At 43.9% G+C, this 15,582-nt stretch overlaps 1 protein-coding gene across 1 annotated transcript in view; it reads left to right on the top strand.

The window, feature by feature from the left end:
• The window catches only part of ARHGAP30 (Rho GTPase activating protein 30), a 50,056-nt gene that overhangs the window by 26,094 nt on the left and 8,380 nt on the right, over positions 1-15,582 (top strand). The window contains exons 5-10 of the mRNA XM_070766241.1: positions 190-297; positions 2,181-2,308; positions 4,073-4,232; positions 6,652-6,752; positions 6,986-7,063; positions 9,722-10,189. Coding sequence (XP_070622342.1) covers positions 190-297; positions 2,181-2,308; positions 4,073-4,232; positions 6,652-6,752; positions 6,986-7,063; positions 9,722-10,189 — 1,043 coding nt within the window. The remainder of the gene's footprint in view (positions 1-189; positions 298-2,180; positions 2,309-4,072; positions 4,233-6,651; positions 6,753-6,985; positions 7,064-9,721; positions 10,190-15,582) is intronic.

Raw genomic sequence — 15,582 nt, 5'->3', positions numbered from 1 at the left:
AGAAAAGAAGGAGGAGGAGAGGAGAAGAAGGAGAAAAAGAAGGGGGGAACAGGAGGTTTTATAATTTTAAGAAACTAACCGAATGATATTCACTTCCTGGCTAGGCAAGTGGGTGTGAATGGTGAATCAAGGGCCTCATATCACATCTTTTCCTTTTCTCTTCTGTTTTGGAATCCAATCTGCAACCAGAACCCTTGAATTCTTGATGAAGCATCTGGTTCGCATGGCGTCGTTCAGTTCCAAGACCAACATGCATGCGCGGAACCTGGCGATAGTCTGGGCCCCCAACCTGCTCAGGTAAGAGAGCTTGCCAAGAGGGGTGTTGGGGGGGAGGCTTCCAAACCGGACCTGTTTAAGATCCTTTGGGGCGGGGCCAAACCACAATATCTTCCATGCAAATCGTAAGGACCCTGTCTAAGGGTTGGTTTGGCAATATACAAACCAATAATGTGTGTTAATGCATATAAGCTTTAGCTGAACTACGTCTAATTGGCTGGTGGTGTTGCAGACTGCCACAAGAGGGAGCTAGAGTTCAACCCGCTTATTTCTCTGAGTCACTCTCTCTGTTTCTCTTTGCCTCTGCTACTCACTGGTAGTTCTGCAATCTCTCTGCATGCTGTGTGTTGCAATTATGTACTGTAGTTAAACTGGGGTTAGAGACTTGATATCTTTGTTTACTGATTATGACAAAGACAACTGGTAAGAAAGGCTTTATGCTTTGATAATATTTGGATTGTTATTCTGACTATTTATTTTGTTTATTTTTATTTATTTATTTTGTCCAATACACAATGAGGATTTTAGTGGGTATATACACCAGGGTGATTCGACACAAAAATATGTAACCCTTCCCTGGTGCAGAGCTGAAGGGATTGGATACTGTAGCCTAGAGGATATTTCTCTGCCTTACAAGGCAAAGGTTGCAGGTTCAAGTCCCAGTGGGTATGGCTAGCTGATGAGGCCAAAATAAGGCCGAAATAGATCTATCCTATTCTCCCTTAATTTTCAAATTCAGCAAAAAAACATGTGACATATATATATATACACATATACACATAGTAAAATACATGATGAAGGTTATAGAGGAGATACTCATAGTAAAATATATCTAAGAAAGAATAGAAGATAAGATATAGTAATAGAACATATCAATGAAAGAATAGAAGAAGAGATATAGGAATAGAAGAAAGGTATAGGAGATATAGGAGAGCAATAGGACAAGGGACGGAAGGCACTACTACGCGCATGACTTGGACTGAATGTGCTATTTCTCAAAGTAAACTTTAATTTACGCTAGTGTAATCGGTGTGTGACATCTGTCGCTAAGGGTCTGTCAGGGTTCCAAATAGCATCCCAAATTAAATCAGAGTCTGAGGCAAAGTATTCCTCAAAGTTCCAATTTATTAGCGGAGCCATGTTGGCACATCTGAGAGAAACCTGAATCTAAAGCCATGAGGGTTTCTCCACCCAGTTTAAAGTTCATTCCCTTGTTCCCATACCCACTTTCACCATGTTGACCAGTCTCCTTCTGCCAACATATCCCATCAGCTTCTGGGCAGATGTCGAACAAAGGATGACCTTGAGGCTCTAGAAGGAATTTTGTTATGGCTACATCTTGACTTTCCTCATGCAGTAACCCCTCCCAAGTTCCCATTCCCTATTACATTCTACATTATAATTTGTGGCAAGCCAAAAGTCTCCAAATCAAACAATGGCTTCGGCCTGACAGGGTCATTGAGTGAATCATGCCCAGCTTTATGACCCTTTAAACTTCATGCAAAACACTCATAACTGCCAGAAGCTGTCGTAGGTTGCTTTGCAACCCTGTCATAACTTTGAACGATCATTACCCAAAAGGCCTTAAGTCAAGGACTTCCGGAAGCTAAGCCTGGAGATGAAGTTAATAAGAACAAAAGGGCAGTCTGCTTCATTCCTGTGAGTAGCGCTCTTTCTAGTAGAGGATAGATGCTAGTAGTAGATGCTTGGAACAAACTTCCAGCAGATGTGGTTGGTAAATCCACAGTAACTGAATTTAAACATGCCTGGGATAAACATAGATCCATCCTAAGATAAAATACAGGAAATAGTATAAGGGCAGACTAGATGGATCATGAGGTCTTTTTCTGCCGTCAATCTTCTGTTTCTCTGGACACCTCCATTTCCTTTCTCCCTCTTCTCAGGTCCAAGGATATTGAAGTCTGTGGTTTCAATGGCACCGCAGCCTTCATGGAGGTCCGTATCCAGTCCATTGTGGTGGAGTTCATCCTGAATCATGTGGAACAGATATTCGGAAACGCTCCTCTATGCGGTGAGTCGTTCGGCTCTTTCCCATCACTTTTGGCAACGACAGGAAAAAGTAAAACGATAAAGAAGTTTGTTGCCTACACCCATTCTCTCCCCCCCACGTGCACCCCCCATGTTACCCTTGCCCACGCACACAATCCCACCCCCATCTCTATACATGCACACAGGCTTCAGTGAAGCTTGGAACGGTCGAAAACCGGGCAAACAGGCAAACCGGAAGTTCAGAAAAATGGACTTACAGTTTTCCCGTTATTCTGTTTTTTTGCTCTCTGGGGCTTCACTGAACCCTCCAAAGTATAAAAAACAGCACAACGGGCAAATCAGAAGTCCATTTCCTGAACTTTTGGTTTGTCTGTTGGGCAGTTTTTTGCACTCCGGGGCTTCCCTGAAGCCTCCAGAGGCCAAAACGACCTTCCCTAAAGCTGATAATCAGCTGACATAGGGCAATGCTTCACATGCTTTCTGATATGGCTCCGTGTACCACCTATGGCATGCGAGCCATAAGTTCACCATCATGGGTCTAGTCTAACCAAGAGAAGGTTGTGGGGACATGAGAGCAGTCTTCCAATATTTGACGGGCTGCCACAGTTAGGAGGAAGGGGGTCAAGCTATTCTCCAAAGCCCCTGAAGGCCAGAGAAGGAATAATCCATCATCCTGGTGGGGGAATCACTAACCCCGTCAGAGAGGGTCCGCAACTTGGGCGTCCTCCTCGATCCACAGCTCACATTAGAGAAACATCTTTCAGCTGTGGCAAGGGGGGCGTTTGCCCAGGTTCGCCTGGTGCACCAGTTGCGGCCCTATTTGGACCAGGAGTCACTGCTCACAGTCACTCATGCTCTCATCACCTCGAGGCTCGACTACTGTAATGCTCTCTACATGGGGCTACCTTTGAAAAGTGTTCGGAAACTTCAGATCGTGCAGAATGCAGCTGCGAGAGCTATCATGGGCTTTCCTAAATATGCCCATGTTACACCAACACTCTGCAGTCTGCATTGGTTGCCGATCAGTTTCCGGTCATAATTCAAAGTGTTGGTTATGACCTATAAAGCCCTTCATGGCATCAGACCAGAATATCTCCGGGACCGCCTTCTGCCGCACGAATCCCAGCGACCAGTTAGGTCCCACAGAGTTGGCCTTCTCCGGGTCCCGTCTACTAAACAATGTCGTTTGGTGGGACCCAGGGGAAGAGCCTTCTCTGTGGCGACCCCGACCCTTTGGAACCAACTCCCCCCAGATATCAGAGTTGCCCTCACCCTCCTAGCCTTTCGTAAGCTCCTTAAAACCCACCTCTGTCGTCAGGCATGGGGGAATTGACATTTTCCCTCCCCCTAGGCTTATAAAATTTATGCATGGTATGCTAGTATGTATGATTGGTTTCTAAATTGGGTTTTTTTAAATTAACTTAAATATTAGATTTGTTTACATTGTATTATTATTGCTGTGAGCCGCCCCGAGTCTGCAGAGAGGGGCGGCATACAAATCTGATTAATAAATAAATAATAAACTGAACAAGGAGAGATTCAACCTGGAAATAAGGAGGAATTTCCTGACAGTTGGAGCAACTAACCAGTGGAATGGCTTCCCTCCAGAATTTGTGGGTGCTCCATCCCTGGAAGTTTTTAAGAAGAGACCAGAGAACAATTTTTGCAGAACGATATGGGTCTCCAGCTTAAACAGGGCTTTGGCAAGACCTCCAAGGTCCCTTCCGACTCGTGTTACTCCATGTCCGTGTCTGTGAATGCAGAGCCTCTTTGTCATCGTTCCTAGGTGGCACCCGTGAATCCATCCGGAGATCCCTGCTGGCTCTGTCACCGGTGGTCCTGCCTGACTACTGCACTCCCTACAATGTGCCCTCAATGCTGAACCAGGGGGATGGGCCCCCCCAGATGAGGCCCTACCACACCATCATCGAACTCAGCGATAGCAAGTAAGTGGCCATCTCTTCTGTTCCTTCCAAGAGGAGAGCAGCTTCTCCTAACCAAGGTCTCTTCTTAAATGATGGTCCTACTCTAGCCAACATCTAGAGCAGTGATTTTCAACCTTTTTTGAGCCGCAGCACATTTTTTACATTTACAAAACCATGGGGCACATTGAGTTGGGGGTGAGGGGGGGCTAAAAAAAGTTTGGACAAAAAAATTCTCTCTCTCTCTTCCTCCCTTTCGCTCTATTTCTCTCTCCCTCCCTCTTTCCCTTCCTCTTTTCTCTCTCTCTCTCTCCATCCCTCTTTCTCTCTTCCTTCTTTCCTCTTTTTTGCTCTCTTTCTCTCTCCCTCCCTACCTCCCTCTATGTCTTTCTCTCTCCCACCTTCCCTCCCTCTCTTTCTCCCTCTTTCTCTCTCTCTTTCTTTCTTTCTCTCTTGCTCTCTCTCGCTCGTTCTCTTTCTCTCTCTCTCTTACTTTCTTTCTCTCTCTCTCATTCTCTTTCTTTCTCTCTCTCTTGCTTTCTTTCTCTCTCTCTTGCTTTCTTTCTCTCTCTCTCTTGCTTTCTTTCTCTCTCTCTTGCTTTCTTTCTCTCTCTCTTGCTTTCTTTCTCTCTCTTTCTCTTGCTTGCTTTCTCTCCCTCTTGCTCTTTCTCTCTCCCTCTCTCTCTCTTGTTTTCTTTCTCTCTCTGAGCTTCGCGGCACACCTGACCATGTCTCACGGCACACTAGTGTGCCGCGGCACACTGGTTGAAAAACACTGATCTAGAGGAGACTTGGGAGACCACCCTGGTTTTGTCTTACTCCACAAGGGGAAGGACAACCTCCCCCCCCCAGGGCTGTTGATCCATTCCCTCTCCTGGGAGGGCCAGCCTTCACTCCCTGCTCACCCACCATGTCTAGGCTGAGATTCCACCTCAGTGGCTGACAGTCAGCCCCCCACTAACGCCATTGCCCATATAACTGTTAACTGCTCCAGCCATGATCAGCAGCCGGGGTCTTGGTTCATCTTGAATGAAAGGCCGCACAGTCAACTCCGGTTAGGGTGGGAGCCATCGGTTTTCCTCCTTTGGAGCTGCTGCTGTGGGCACCGCTTCTTCATTCATAGTGGTGCCCCAATTCTTCGCACTGCACAATGCTAGTCCTCGCATCACCACTTGCCCTCAGCCAGCTGACTTGCCAATTGGCAACACTTACTTTCCGGCTGCCCACTAAGGCACCTGCCCTTCCTTAGCAGCCATGGATTTGAATCCTAACCTTTGTGGTTTCTAATCCAGTTTTTCTCAAGGCATGATTGAGGCAAACAGCTAGGGAGCAATTTCTTTATTTTATTGTTAAATCTATTTGCCACCTATGAATGATCTTGGCATTCTCCTTTCCCAATTTTGAACTGGTATGCAAGCTTTCCTCCCTCTCTGCCTCTCTATTTCTCCTTCCTTCCTTTCTCCCCCTCTATTTATCATTTCTTCCTTCCTTCCTTCCTTTTCTCCCCCCCTCTATTTCTCCTCCCTTCCTCCCTCTCTGCCCCCCCTTCCTTTCCTTTTTTGAATTTCCTTCCTTCCAACCTATTCTTATTTATTTATTTATTTATTTATTTATTTATTTATTTATTTATCAGATTTGTATGCCGCCCCTCTCCGCAGACTCGGGGCGGCTCACAGCAATAATGATACAATGTAACAAATCTAATATTTAATTAATTTATAAAACCCCAATTTAGAAACCAATCATACATACTAGCATACCATACATACATTTTATAAGTCTAGGGGGAGGGAACATGTCAATTCCCCCATGCCTGACGACAGAGGTGGGTTTTAAGGAGCTTACGAAAGGCTAGGAGGGTGGGGGCAACTCTGATATCTGGGGGGAGTTGGTTCCAAAGGGTCGGGGCCGGCACAGAGAAGGCTCTTCCCCTGGGGCCCGCCAAACGACATTGTTTAGTTGACGGGATCCGGAGAAGGCCAACTCTGTGGGACCTAACTGGTCGCTGGGATTCGTGCGGCAGAAGGCAGTCCCGGAGATATTCTGGTCCGGTGCCATGAAGGGCTTTATAGGTCATAACCAACACTTCCTTTCTCCCTCCCTCCCTTTCTTCTTTCTAACCTATTCTTCCTTCCAACTTTCCCTTCCTTTCCTTCCTTCCTTCCTTCCTTCCTTCCTTCCTTCCTTCCTTCCTTCTCTCTATGATCACACGCATCCATTCCTTCAAGCTCAAATAGTATGCAATGGTAAAGAATCCCCTCTCATGGGCAGGGGGTTGGACTAGAAGACCTTCAAGATCCCTTCCAACTCTATTATTCTATGTGCGACGTTGACATGGGATTCTTTGGTTCTAGCCTCCCCAGCTTCATTTCTTGAGGGGCCCATAAATACACGGCTTTTCTCCCTCAGCAAACTTTCTAACCTGAATCCCACCTCTTTGCAGAAGAAAAGGCTCCCTAAAGGCCAAGAAATGGAGGTCCATCTTCAACCTCGGACGATCAAGCCACGACTCCAAACGCAAGTTGAATAAGGCGGAAGACAAAGGTAAGAGACACTTTATGTCTGGCCAGTTTGAACCAGTTCTGGTTTTTTCCAGTCCATTGCAATTTTGAATGTTCTTTAAGCGACTGGTCATAAGTTGAGGATTATCTGAATTTTTCCCAGGGGTGGGTGGGTGTTTTTTTTGTAAGAAAAAAAAAATCTGCATTCATAACAGAAATATTTGAGGTTCAGGGAATTCTTGTTGATACAGCTCAGTCCTGTCTTTTCTGTTTCAGATGACAAACTGGGTAAGATGCGCCTGCGTCCAGCGAAAAGTATGGACTCCCTCAGCTGCATGCCGTCTGTCGGGGATGGTAAGTCAAGAAATAGTCAAAAATCTGCAAGAAAAAAATCTACAATCCTATTCACACAATAGATTATAAATCCAGCGCCAACTATGGTTAAACCATTTGTAAGCTCCCATGGGAGGGGAGAAATGAAGTATGAATGGATAGTGTTGATCCTAGAATGCTGCTGTTGTGGTTCACTCATGTCCTGTTCAAATAATCATGGACTCAGAGGACTGTGGAGGGGCGAGGCAGGAGTCCTGTATTCCTGGCACCTGAGATTGACAGTGAAAGTGATGAGGGGTTAGGCTCAGAACAACCAGGGCCTTCTGCACTTCCTTCACTTCCTGGCATGAGTGACTCAGCACTTCCTGTCAGGAATGAATCAGCACTTCCTGTCTTAAGTGACTTAGGAGAAGAGGAGGAGCCTCTTCTGGATGCCAGGGTACGAAGAGCATCTAAGAGACTTGAATGGTTGGCTAGGAGAAGAGTCACTCATGAGTAGTACTGCTGGTTAAGGGATCATGCCCTCAGGGTATTTAGGAGTGAGCAGAGCCACAGCCCAATGCAGAGAGCAATGTGTTTCATTTTGGCTTGGGGTCTCGTGACCTTCTGTCCTGTATTTGAAAGAACATTCTTGGCTTTAAGAAAAACTTCAAGCTTCAAGATTATTTCTGTGCAGCTCTACTTCGGACTATTTACAGCTGGATAATTATTTCTGCTTATTTCTTTTTCTGGGACTCTTGCCAGCTGAGAAATCCTCCCTGCTCATTTTTGGCAAAAACTTTCATAGCCATTTGCTTTCTCCGAAAGACTTTCTCTTTATTCAAAAAAACTTTCCTTGTAAATATACTCCTTATACCAAATAAATTCCTTTCTTATTTAAATCCAGTGGTCTGTATTTGATTCCTGAGGAGCCAAGTGCTAGAATATAACAGCTGCCTTAAGAGATATTACTGTTGGCAGGTGCAGGATTTGATAGGGCACTTCCTATTTTAACCACTTGTCTTAATCATGAAGGGCAAAGATGCCATAGGATTTTAGTTTCAGAAGAAGCTTATTGTGTACCACTGAATCGAAGGCTTTATAGAAGTCTATGTAAATTGCATCTATTGTTTTACTCTGATCGAGATGTGTAGTCCATATGTTTTTGCAGTGTAGGAGTTGCAGAATAATTTTTTCCTGAAACCAAATGGTTTGTTAGAGCAGTGATTTTCAACCTTTTTTGAGCCGCGGCACATTTTTTACATTTACGAAACCCTGGGGCACATTGAGCGGGGGGGGGGGGCGGCTAAAAAAAGTTTGGACAAAAAAATTCTCTCTCTCTTCCTCCCCTTCGCTCTATTTCTTTCTCCTTCCCTCTTTCTCTTCCTTCCTTCCTCTTTTTTGCTCTTTCTCTCTCCCTCCCTACGTCCCTCTATGTCTTTCTCTCTCTCTTCTTCCCTCCCTCTCTTTCTCTCTCTCTCTTACTTTCTTTCTCTCTCTTTCTCTCTCTCTCTTTCTTTCTCTTGTTCTCTTTCTCTCTCTTGCTTTCTTTCTCTCTTGTTCTCTTTCTCTATCACTCGCTCTTTCTTTCTCTTGCTTTCTCTCTCTCTCTTGCTTTCTTTCTTTCTTGCTTTCTTTCTGAGCTTCGTGGCACACCTGACCATGTCTCGCGGCACACTGGTTGAAAAACACTGTGTTAGAGAGTAGGTGGCTAGTTTCTAGGTGGAGGGTAATGGATTGGGTTTATGATTGATTCCATGACTTTGCAGGTGACATAACATAAAGAGATTGGTCTGTAATTTTCAACATTACTTAGATCTCCTTTATGATGGCTAAATGTCTACTACCTTCAGCACTCTTTTCCCTGGTGATCCCACCTCGGTTGGTCTGGAGACATGGGGGAAACGGTGGGCTGGCTTGTTTGTCTTATAACAATGTCATTAGAATGTTCATAATATTGCTTGATTTTGCTATTTATGATAGCGGAAGTCACCCAGAGTCACTTGACAGCAAGGCGGGCCGCATAGAAATGTAATAAATAAATTAGTAATCCAAATAAAATCAAGGTAGCAGGAAAATGGAGAAAAAGAGGCATAGGAAAATGGGGAAAGAGGGAACAAAGCATCCGGAATAATTCTGTTCTGTTTTGTTCTGTCCTATTCCTATTTGAGCCTAATCTGTTTGGTTCTTTTTTTAATTCTATTCTGTGCTATTCTAATCTGTTCCGTCCTGTCTTATTCCTGTTCTGTTCCATTTTTATTCCATTCTGTTTTTTCCTATTCTGTCCTGTCCTATTCTATTTCTCCTCTATTTCTCTATTTCTCTTCTCTTCTTCTCTTCTGTATTCTCTTTTCTTCTCTCTCTTCTTTTCTCCTCTTCTTCTCTTCTCTTCTTTCCTCTCTTTTCTTGTTCCTATTCTGCATTCTTTTCTCTTCTATTTTTTTAATTCTGCTTTCTCTTCTCTTCTGTATTCTCTTCTCTCTCTCCTTTTCTTCTCTTCCCCTCTTCTCTTCTTTCCTCTCCTCACCTCTCCTGTTCTATTCTGCATTGTTTTCTCTTCTATTTTTTTAATTCTGCCTTCTCTTCTTTTCTTTTCTCTCCTCTCCTGTCTATATTCTATATCCCCTTCTCTTCCATTGGCTGGATACCTGGGCATTGCTCCACAATTCCCTCTGATTAGTCCTTCTCTTTGGCATGCAGACGATACTCACCTGACGAGAGAGATGCCTCCAAAACACGAGTGTTTCGATGGCCCAGTGTCACTTGAGAGCAGCTTCTCCGAATCCATCTACATGTCTGCCAAAAGCAAATGTGAAGACCCGCAGGAGGAAGAAGCCACCAAGTCAGAACCCACCACTCCCAAAACCAGCAGGTCCAGTCTCGTGGGAGGGACCTCTCAAGGCCGTTCACCCAAGAGCTCCAAGAACCGGGCTGAGAAATGTGCCGGGGTCCATATCTCAGGACCTTTCTCAGTCACCGTCCCCTTCCACATCACCTCCAACCTCACTTTGTCCCGGCTGACCAGAGGTCTGGAGTGTCCGTCACTGAGCTACTGCAACGTGGAGACTCAAGAGGTCACTGCTTCCAATGGAGAAGACTTTCCCAAGGAGACAGAAGACAAAGAGAAACCCATGTCTGCCCTCACTGAGAAGAAGGAGGCAGATGAAGGTCAGTGTGGATATTTGTATTTGTATTTGTATTTTTATATTTATTTATTTATTTATTTATTTATTTATTTATTTATTTATTTATTTATTTATTTATTTATTTATTTATTCCAATACACAATGAGGGTTTTAGTGGGTATATATATATATATACACATAGTAAAATACATGATGAAGGTTATAGAGGAGATACTCATAGTAAAATATATCTATGAAAGAATAGAAAAGAAGATATAGGAATAGAACATATCAATGAAAGACTAGAAGAAGAGATATAGGAATAGAAGAAAGGTATAGGAGATATAGGAGAGCAATAGGACAGGGGATGGAAGGTACTCTAGTGCACTTGTACTCGCCCCTTACTGACCTCTTAGGAATCTGGATAGGTCAACCGTGGATAATCTAAGGGTAAAGTGTTGGGGGTTTGGGGATGACACTATGGAGTCCGGTAATGAGTTCCATGCTTCGACAACTCGGTTACTGAAGTCGTATTTTTTACAGTCAAGTTTGGAGCGGTTAATATTAAGTTTAAATCTGTTGTGTGCTCTTGTGTTGTTGTGGTTGAAGGTGAAGTAGTCGCCGACAGGCAGGACGTTGCAACATATGATCTTGTGGGCGATACTTAGATCTTGTTTAAGGCCTCTTAGTTCTAAGCTCTCTAGACCCAGGATTGAAAGTCTAGTCTCGTAGGGTATTCTGTTTCGAGTGGAGGAGTGAAGGGCTCTTCTGGTGAAGTATCTTTGGACATTTTCAAGGGTGTTAATGTCTGAGATGCGACATGGGTTCCAAACAGATGAGCTGTATTCGAGGATGGGTCTGGCAAAAGACCCATATTGAAAGAGCAACCCTTGAGTTATCAAGAACATGCAGGTAGAAACGGGATATTGCGGTAGATACGAGTAATTGATTATTGCAACGTCTTGATTGTTGCAACATGCTCTACATGGGGCTACCCTTGAAGAGTGTTGGGAGACTCCAAATGGTCCAGAATGCACCCACACAAGCTGTCATGGGGGTACTTCAGTACACCCATATAACACCTACGCTCTGCGAGCTGCACGGGCTTCCTATTAGTCTCGGGCACAATTCAAGGTGTTGGTTATTATTATAAAGCCCTGCATGGCTCAGGACCAGACTATTTACGGGACCATCTCTTGCCGCATGACTCCCAGAGACCAATTAGAGTACACAGAGCAGTGCAGATTGGTGGGGCAACGAAGGAGAGCCTTCTCTGTGTCAGCCTCAGCTCTATGGAATCAACTCCCCACCCCATGTCCATACTGCTCCCACCTAATGGCCTTCTGCTGGCAGGCTGGGGGGAGGGGGCATGGATTAAGAACTTTCATGGCTAAATCGTATGAATGTTTTGCATGCATGTTGTTGTGATTGCTAAATGTATGGGTTTTTAATTAGGGTTTTATTAAATTTGACTTCCTTTTATTGTTTTGCATTTATGTTGTTGCTGTAAGCCTCCCTGAGTCCTTTGGGATTGGGCAGCATAGAAGTCAAATTGAATGGATGGATGGATGGATGGATGGATGGATGGATGGATGGATGGATAGAAACATAGAAACATAGAAGACTGACGGCAGAAAAAGACCTCATGGTCCATCTAGTCTGCCCTTATACTATTTCCTGTATTTTATCTTAGGATGGATATATGTTTATCCCAGGCATGTTTAAATTCAGTTACTGTGGATTTACCAACCACGTCTGCTGGAAGTTTGTTCCAAGGATCTACTACTCTTTCAGTGAAATAATATTTCCTCATGTTGCTTTTGATCTTTCCCCCAACTTCAGATTGTGTCCCCTTGTTCTTGTGTTCACTTTCCTATTAAAAACACTTCCCTCCTGAACCTTATTTAACCCTTTAACATATTTAAATGTTTCGATCATGTCCCCCCTTTTCCTTCTGTCCTCCAGACTATACAGATTGAGTTCATGAAGTCTTTCCTGATACGTTTTATGCTTAAGACCTTCCACCATTCTTGTAGCCCGTCTTTGGACCCGTTCAATTTTGTCAATATCTTTTTGTAGGTGAGGTCTCCAGAACTGAACACAGTATTCCAAATGTGGTCTCACCAGCGCTCTATATAAGGGGATCACAATCTCCCTCTTCCTGCTTGTTATACCTCTAGCTATGCAGCCAAGCATCCTACTTGCTTTTCCTACCGCCCGACCACACTGCTCACCCATTTTGAGACTGTCAGAAATCACTACCCCTAAATCCTTCTCTTCTGAAGTTTTTGCTAACACAGAACTGCCTATGCAATACTCAGATTGAGATGAATGAATGAATGAATGAATGAATGAATGAATGAATGAATGAATGAATGAATATCCAGTCACACACACAGATACATTAAAGTGCATATAGTGTTTACTTAGCCCAGTCCAAATAAACAGTCCAGGTCATAAACATCCAAATCAGTCAATCTTTTTTAAGCTTCAAGAAGGCTCCAAACACCTCTTTGCACTATTCAGGTGACACAGATAAACATCCCCGTGGCTCTGAGTGCTAGCGGAATCCAGCGCAATTGTGCTACTGCATAATACCACACCTGCTTGACCGTGAGCGATTTCACTACCTGCCCAGGTGCAGTAGCATAATTGCGCCGGACTCCGCTAGCACTCAGAGCCCTGGGGGCGAGCGCATGTCACTATTCCTCCTTAGTAGCCCACCTCTGCCTCAATGACTCTCTAGAACAGGGGTGTGAAGCTTGTGGCCCACCAGGCCAGATGCGTCACATGTTGTCCATGCTCACCCGTTTTTAGCTAAGAGGAAAAATGTTGTGATACGTCATGTGACAACGTGTTGTCACGAGTTTGACGCCCCTAATCTAGAATGCAAATGGGCAGCTGTCTGCAAGGAATATAAATCCTCCCATTCCCCGTCCAACGGCACTGTTAATTCACTTGACTGATTAGTCTACGGGCTATACCAAACACAAATTATTACTAAAAAAACGAAATAAACAATTTAAAATGGAGGTGGAATAAAATACAATTTAAAAAGAGATTTCATATATTGTTTTGTCCTGGTGCGGAAAATCACCAGATATGGAGGAACGGTTAAGCTTTTATTGGAAACCGTACAACACTAGGAGAACATCAACAACAACGATCAATTTTATTTGATTAGTCAATCGACCATATCAAAGCAAAAATAGTGACCACATCGGTCGTCATAAAACTGCGACTGGTTAAAAAACAACAAAATTGAATAAAATAAAGAGAATTTGGATAAATAAGTTAAAATGCAGTATAATATGCTAAAATTGAGTAGTAAAACATGAGAATATAACTCATGCAAAGGATTATATTAGACAAATGTAAGGTACTGATATAAAATATTCTTAAGTGAATTCATCTCCTTTGCATGCCACCCCAATATGTTCTATAAAACGTATTCTCATCTGAACAGCCCTGATTATAAATGGTTCTAGAAACTACATATATATATTTGTACCCTGAAGAAAGTAAGATACAGTAATACCTCATCTTACGAACCTAATTGGTTCCCGGGGGAAGTTCGTAAGACGAAAAGTTCGTAAGACGAAACATTGTTTCCTATAGGAAACAATGTAAAATCAATTAATCTGTGCAACGGGAAAAAAAACCTGCAAAGCCCCCCAGCTGTTTTAAAAGGTGACAGCCGGCCTCCCGAATGCCGAACCCGGAAGTTTGGGTTTGGCGTTCGGGTTCAGGAGGACGCTGAGAAGCCCCCCGGCTGTTTCAAAAAGCGACAGCCGGGCGGCGGGGCTTCTCGGCAGCGGTGGCGGCGGGTTCGTAAGAAGGAAAAAGTTCGTAAGAAGAGGCAAAAAATTTCTGAACCCCAGGTTCATATCTCGGGTTGTTCATAAGACGAGGGGTTCGTATCATGAGGTACCACTGTAATTGTTTATTACAGTCCCAGTGTATGATTTTGTCAAGTAGGGGCTGTAAATACTGAGATCTTACTGAGGAATATAATTTACAATTGAGTAGCACATGCGCAATGTCTTCTATTTCTGATGCACCACAAATGCACGTTCTCTCAAAATATGGCACTTGGTGGAGTCATCCGTATTTAACCATAGAATCTAACTGCTCAAATCTTGCTTGTTGCCAGCGGAATCGGACAGGGAAGATGGCTCACAGTCAGAGGCAGACAGTGGGGGAGAGAGACAGACAGGGACATAGGTGCAGCCAGCCCACCAGTCAGTGCTCCACGAAGGGACCAGTTGCACACAAAGGGACCAGTTGCACAGGCATCACAGTAGGAATAAATCAAGTTTATAAACAGTCTTGAAACATAAGCTCCGAGAGGAGTCAAATTACTCTCACCCGACAGTCCTTTGATGCTGAAACGTGTCAAAACAAAGGAGTAGATAAGGCGGCTGTAAATCCACACAGCACACACGCCAAAAGTCCCCAAAGCTCTTTGACAATGAAATATACAAAGTTCCCCTAAAGTCCTTGAACACAACAAACTCTCCACGCTGTTGCAATCTTCTTTCAGAATTCTCTCTTTCCAAATGGATAAACACCTACAGCCTAGGCTTCCCAACGCCCTTATTTATCATGAACTCATTAGCGTAATTACCCCTGGAACAGGTGTGCTCTCTTATCTTCTGAGACGCCTGCGCAACTGGTCCCTTCATGCCACAAGCCTGTGCACAAGTGCATCCACAAGTGGGTCCTCCTCCGATTCTGATGACTCCCTAATTGGAGCACTGACTGGTAGGTTGGCTGGCTACACCTATCTCCCTGCCTGTCTCCTCTGCCCCACTGTCTGCCTCTGACTGTGAGCCAGTTTCACTGTCTGATTCTGCTGGCAACAAAACAGATCTCTGATAAACCGAGGATTCCCATAAATCAGCATCAAAATTCCCAGCTGCAGGAGCTGGCCCAGAGCCAACCACAACAGATGGTAGAAAACTTGGTCAGAGTTTTGGATATAAAAGGGAATAAAAAGGAAAGATATACCTGATTAAGATCACTGCTAAGATTTGGTTTATATTATGTAAATATGACTTAGGTAATAGAAAAGAAGCACTGTTAGAAACATAGAAGTCTGACGGCAGAAAAAGACCTCATGGTCCATCTAGTCTGCCCTTATACTATTTCCTGCATTTTATCTTAGGATGGATCTATGTTTATCCCAGGCATGTTTAAATTCAGTTACTGTGGATTTATCTACCACGTCTGCTGGAAGTTTGTTCCAAGGATCTACTACTCTTTCAGTCAAATAATATTTTCTCATGTTGCTTTTGATCTTTCCCCCAACTAACTTCAGATTGTATCCCCTTGTTCTTGTGTTCACTTTCCTATTAAAAACACTTCCCTCCTGGACCTTATTTAACCCTTTAACATATTTAAATGTTTCGATTGTGTCCCCCCTTTTCCTTCTGT

This window comes from Erythrolamprus reginae, chromosome 13, assembly GCF_031021105.1.
Source record: "Erythrolamprus reginae isolate rEryReg1 chromosome 13, rEryReg1.hap1, whole genome shotgun sequence".
NCBI classification, from domain to species: domain Eukaryota; kingdom Metazoa; phylum Chordata; class Lepidosauria; order Squamata; family Dipsadidae; genus Erythrolamprus; species Erythrolamprus reginae.
The sequence above is the reverse complement of the archived record's forward strand: the minus strand, read 5'-3'. Positions and strand labels throughout refer to the sequence as shown.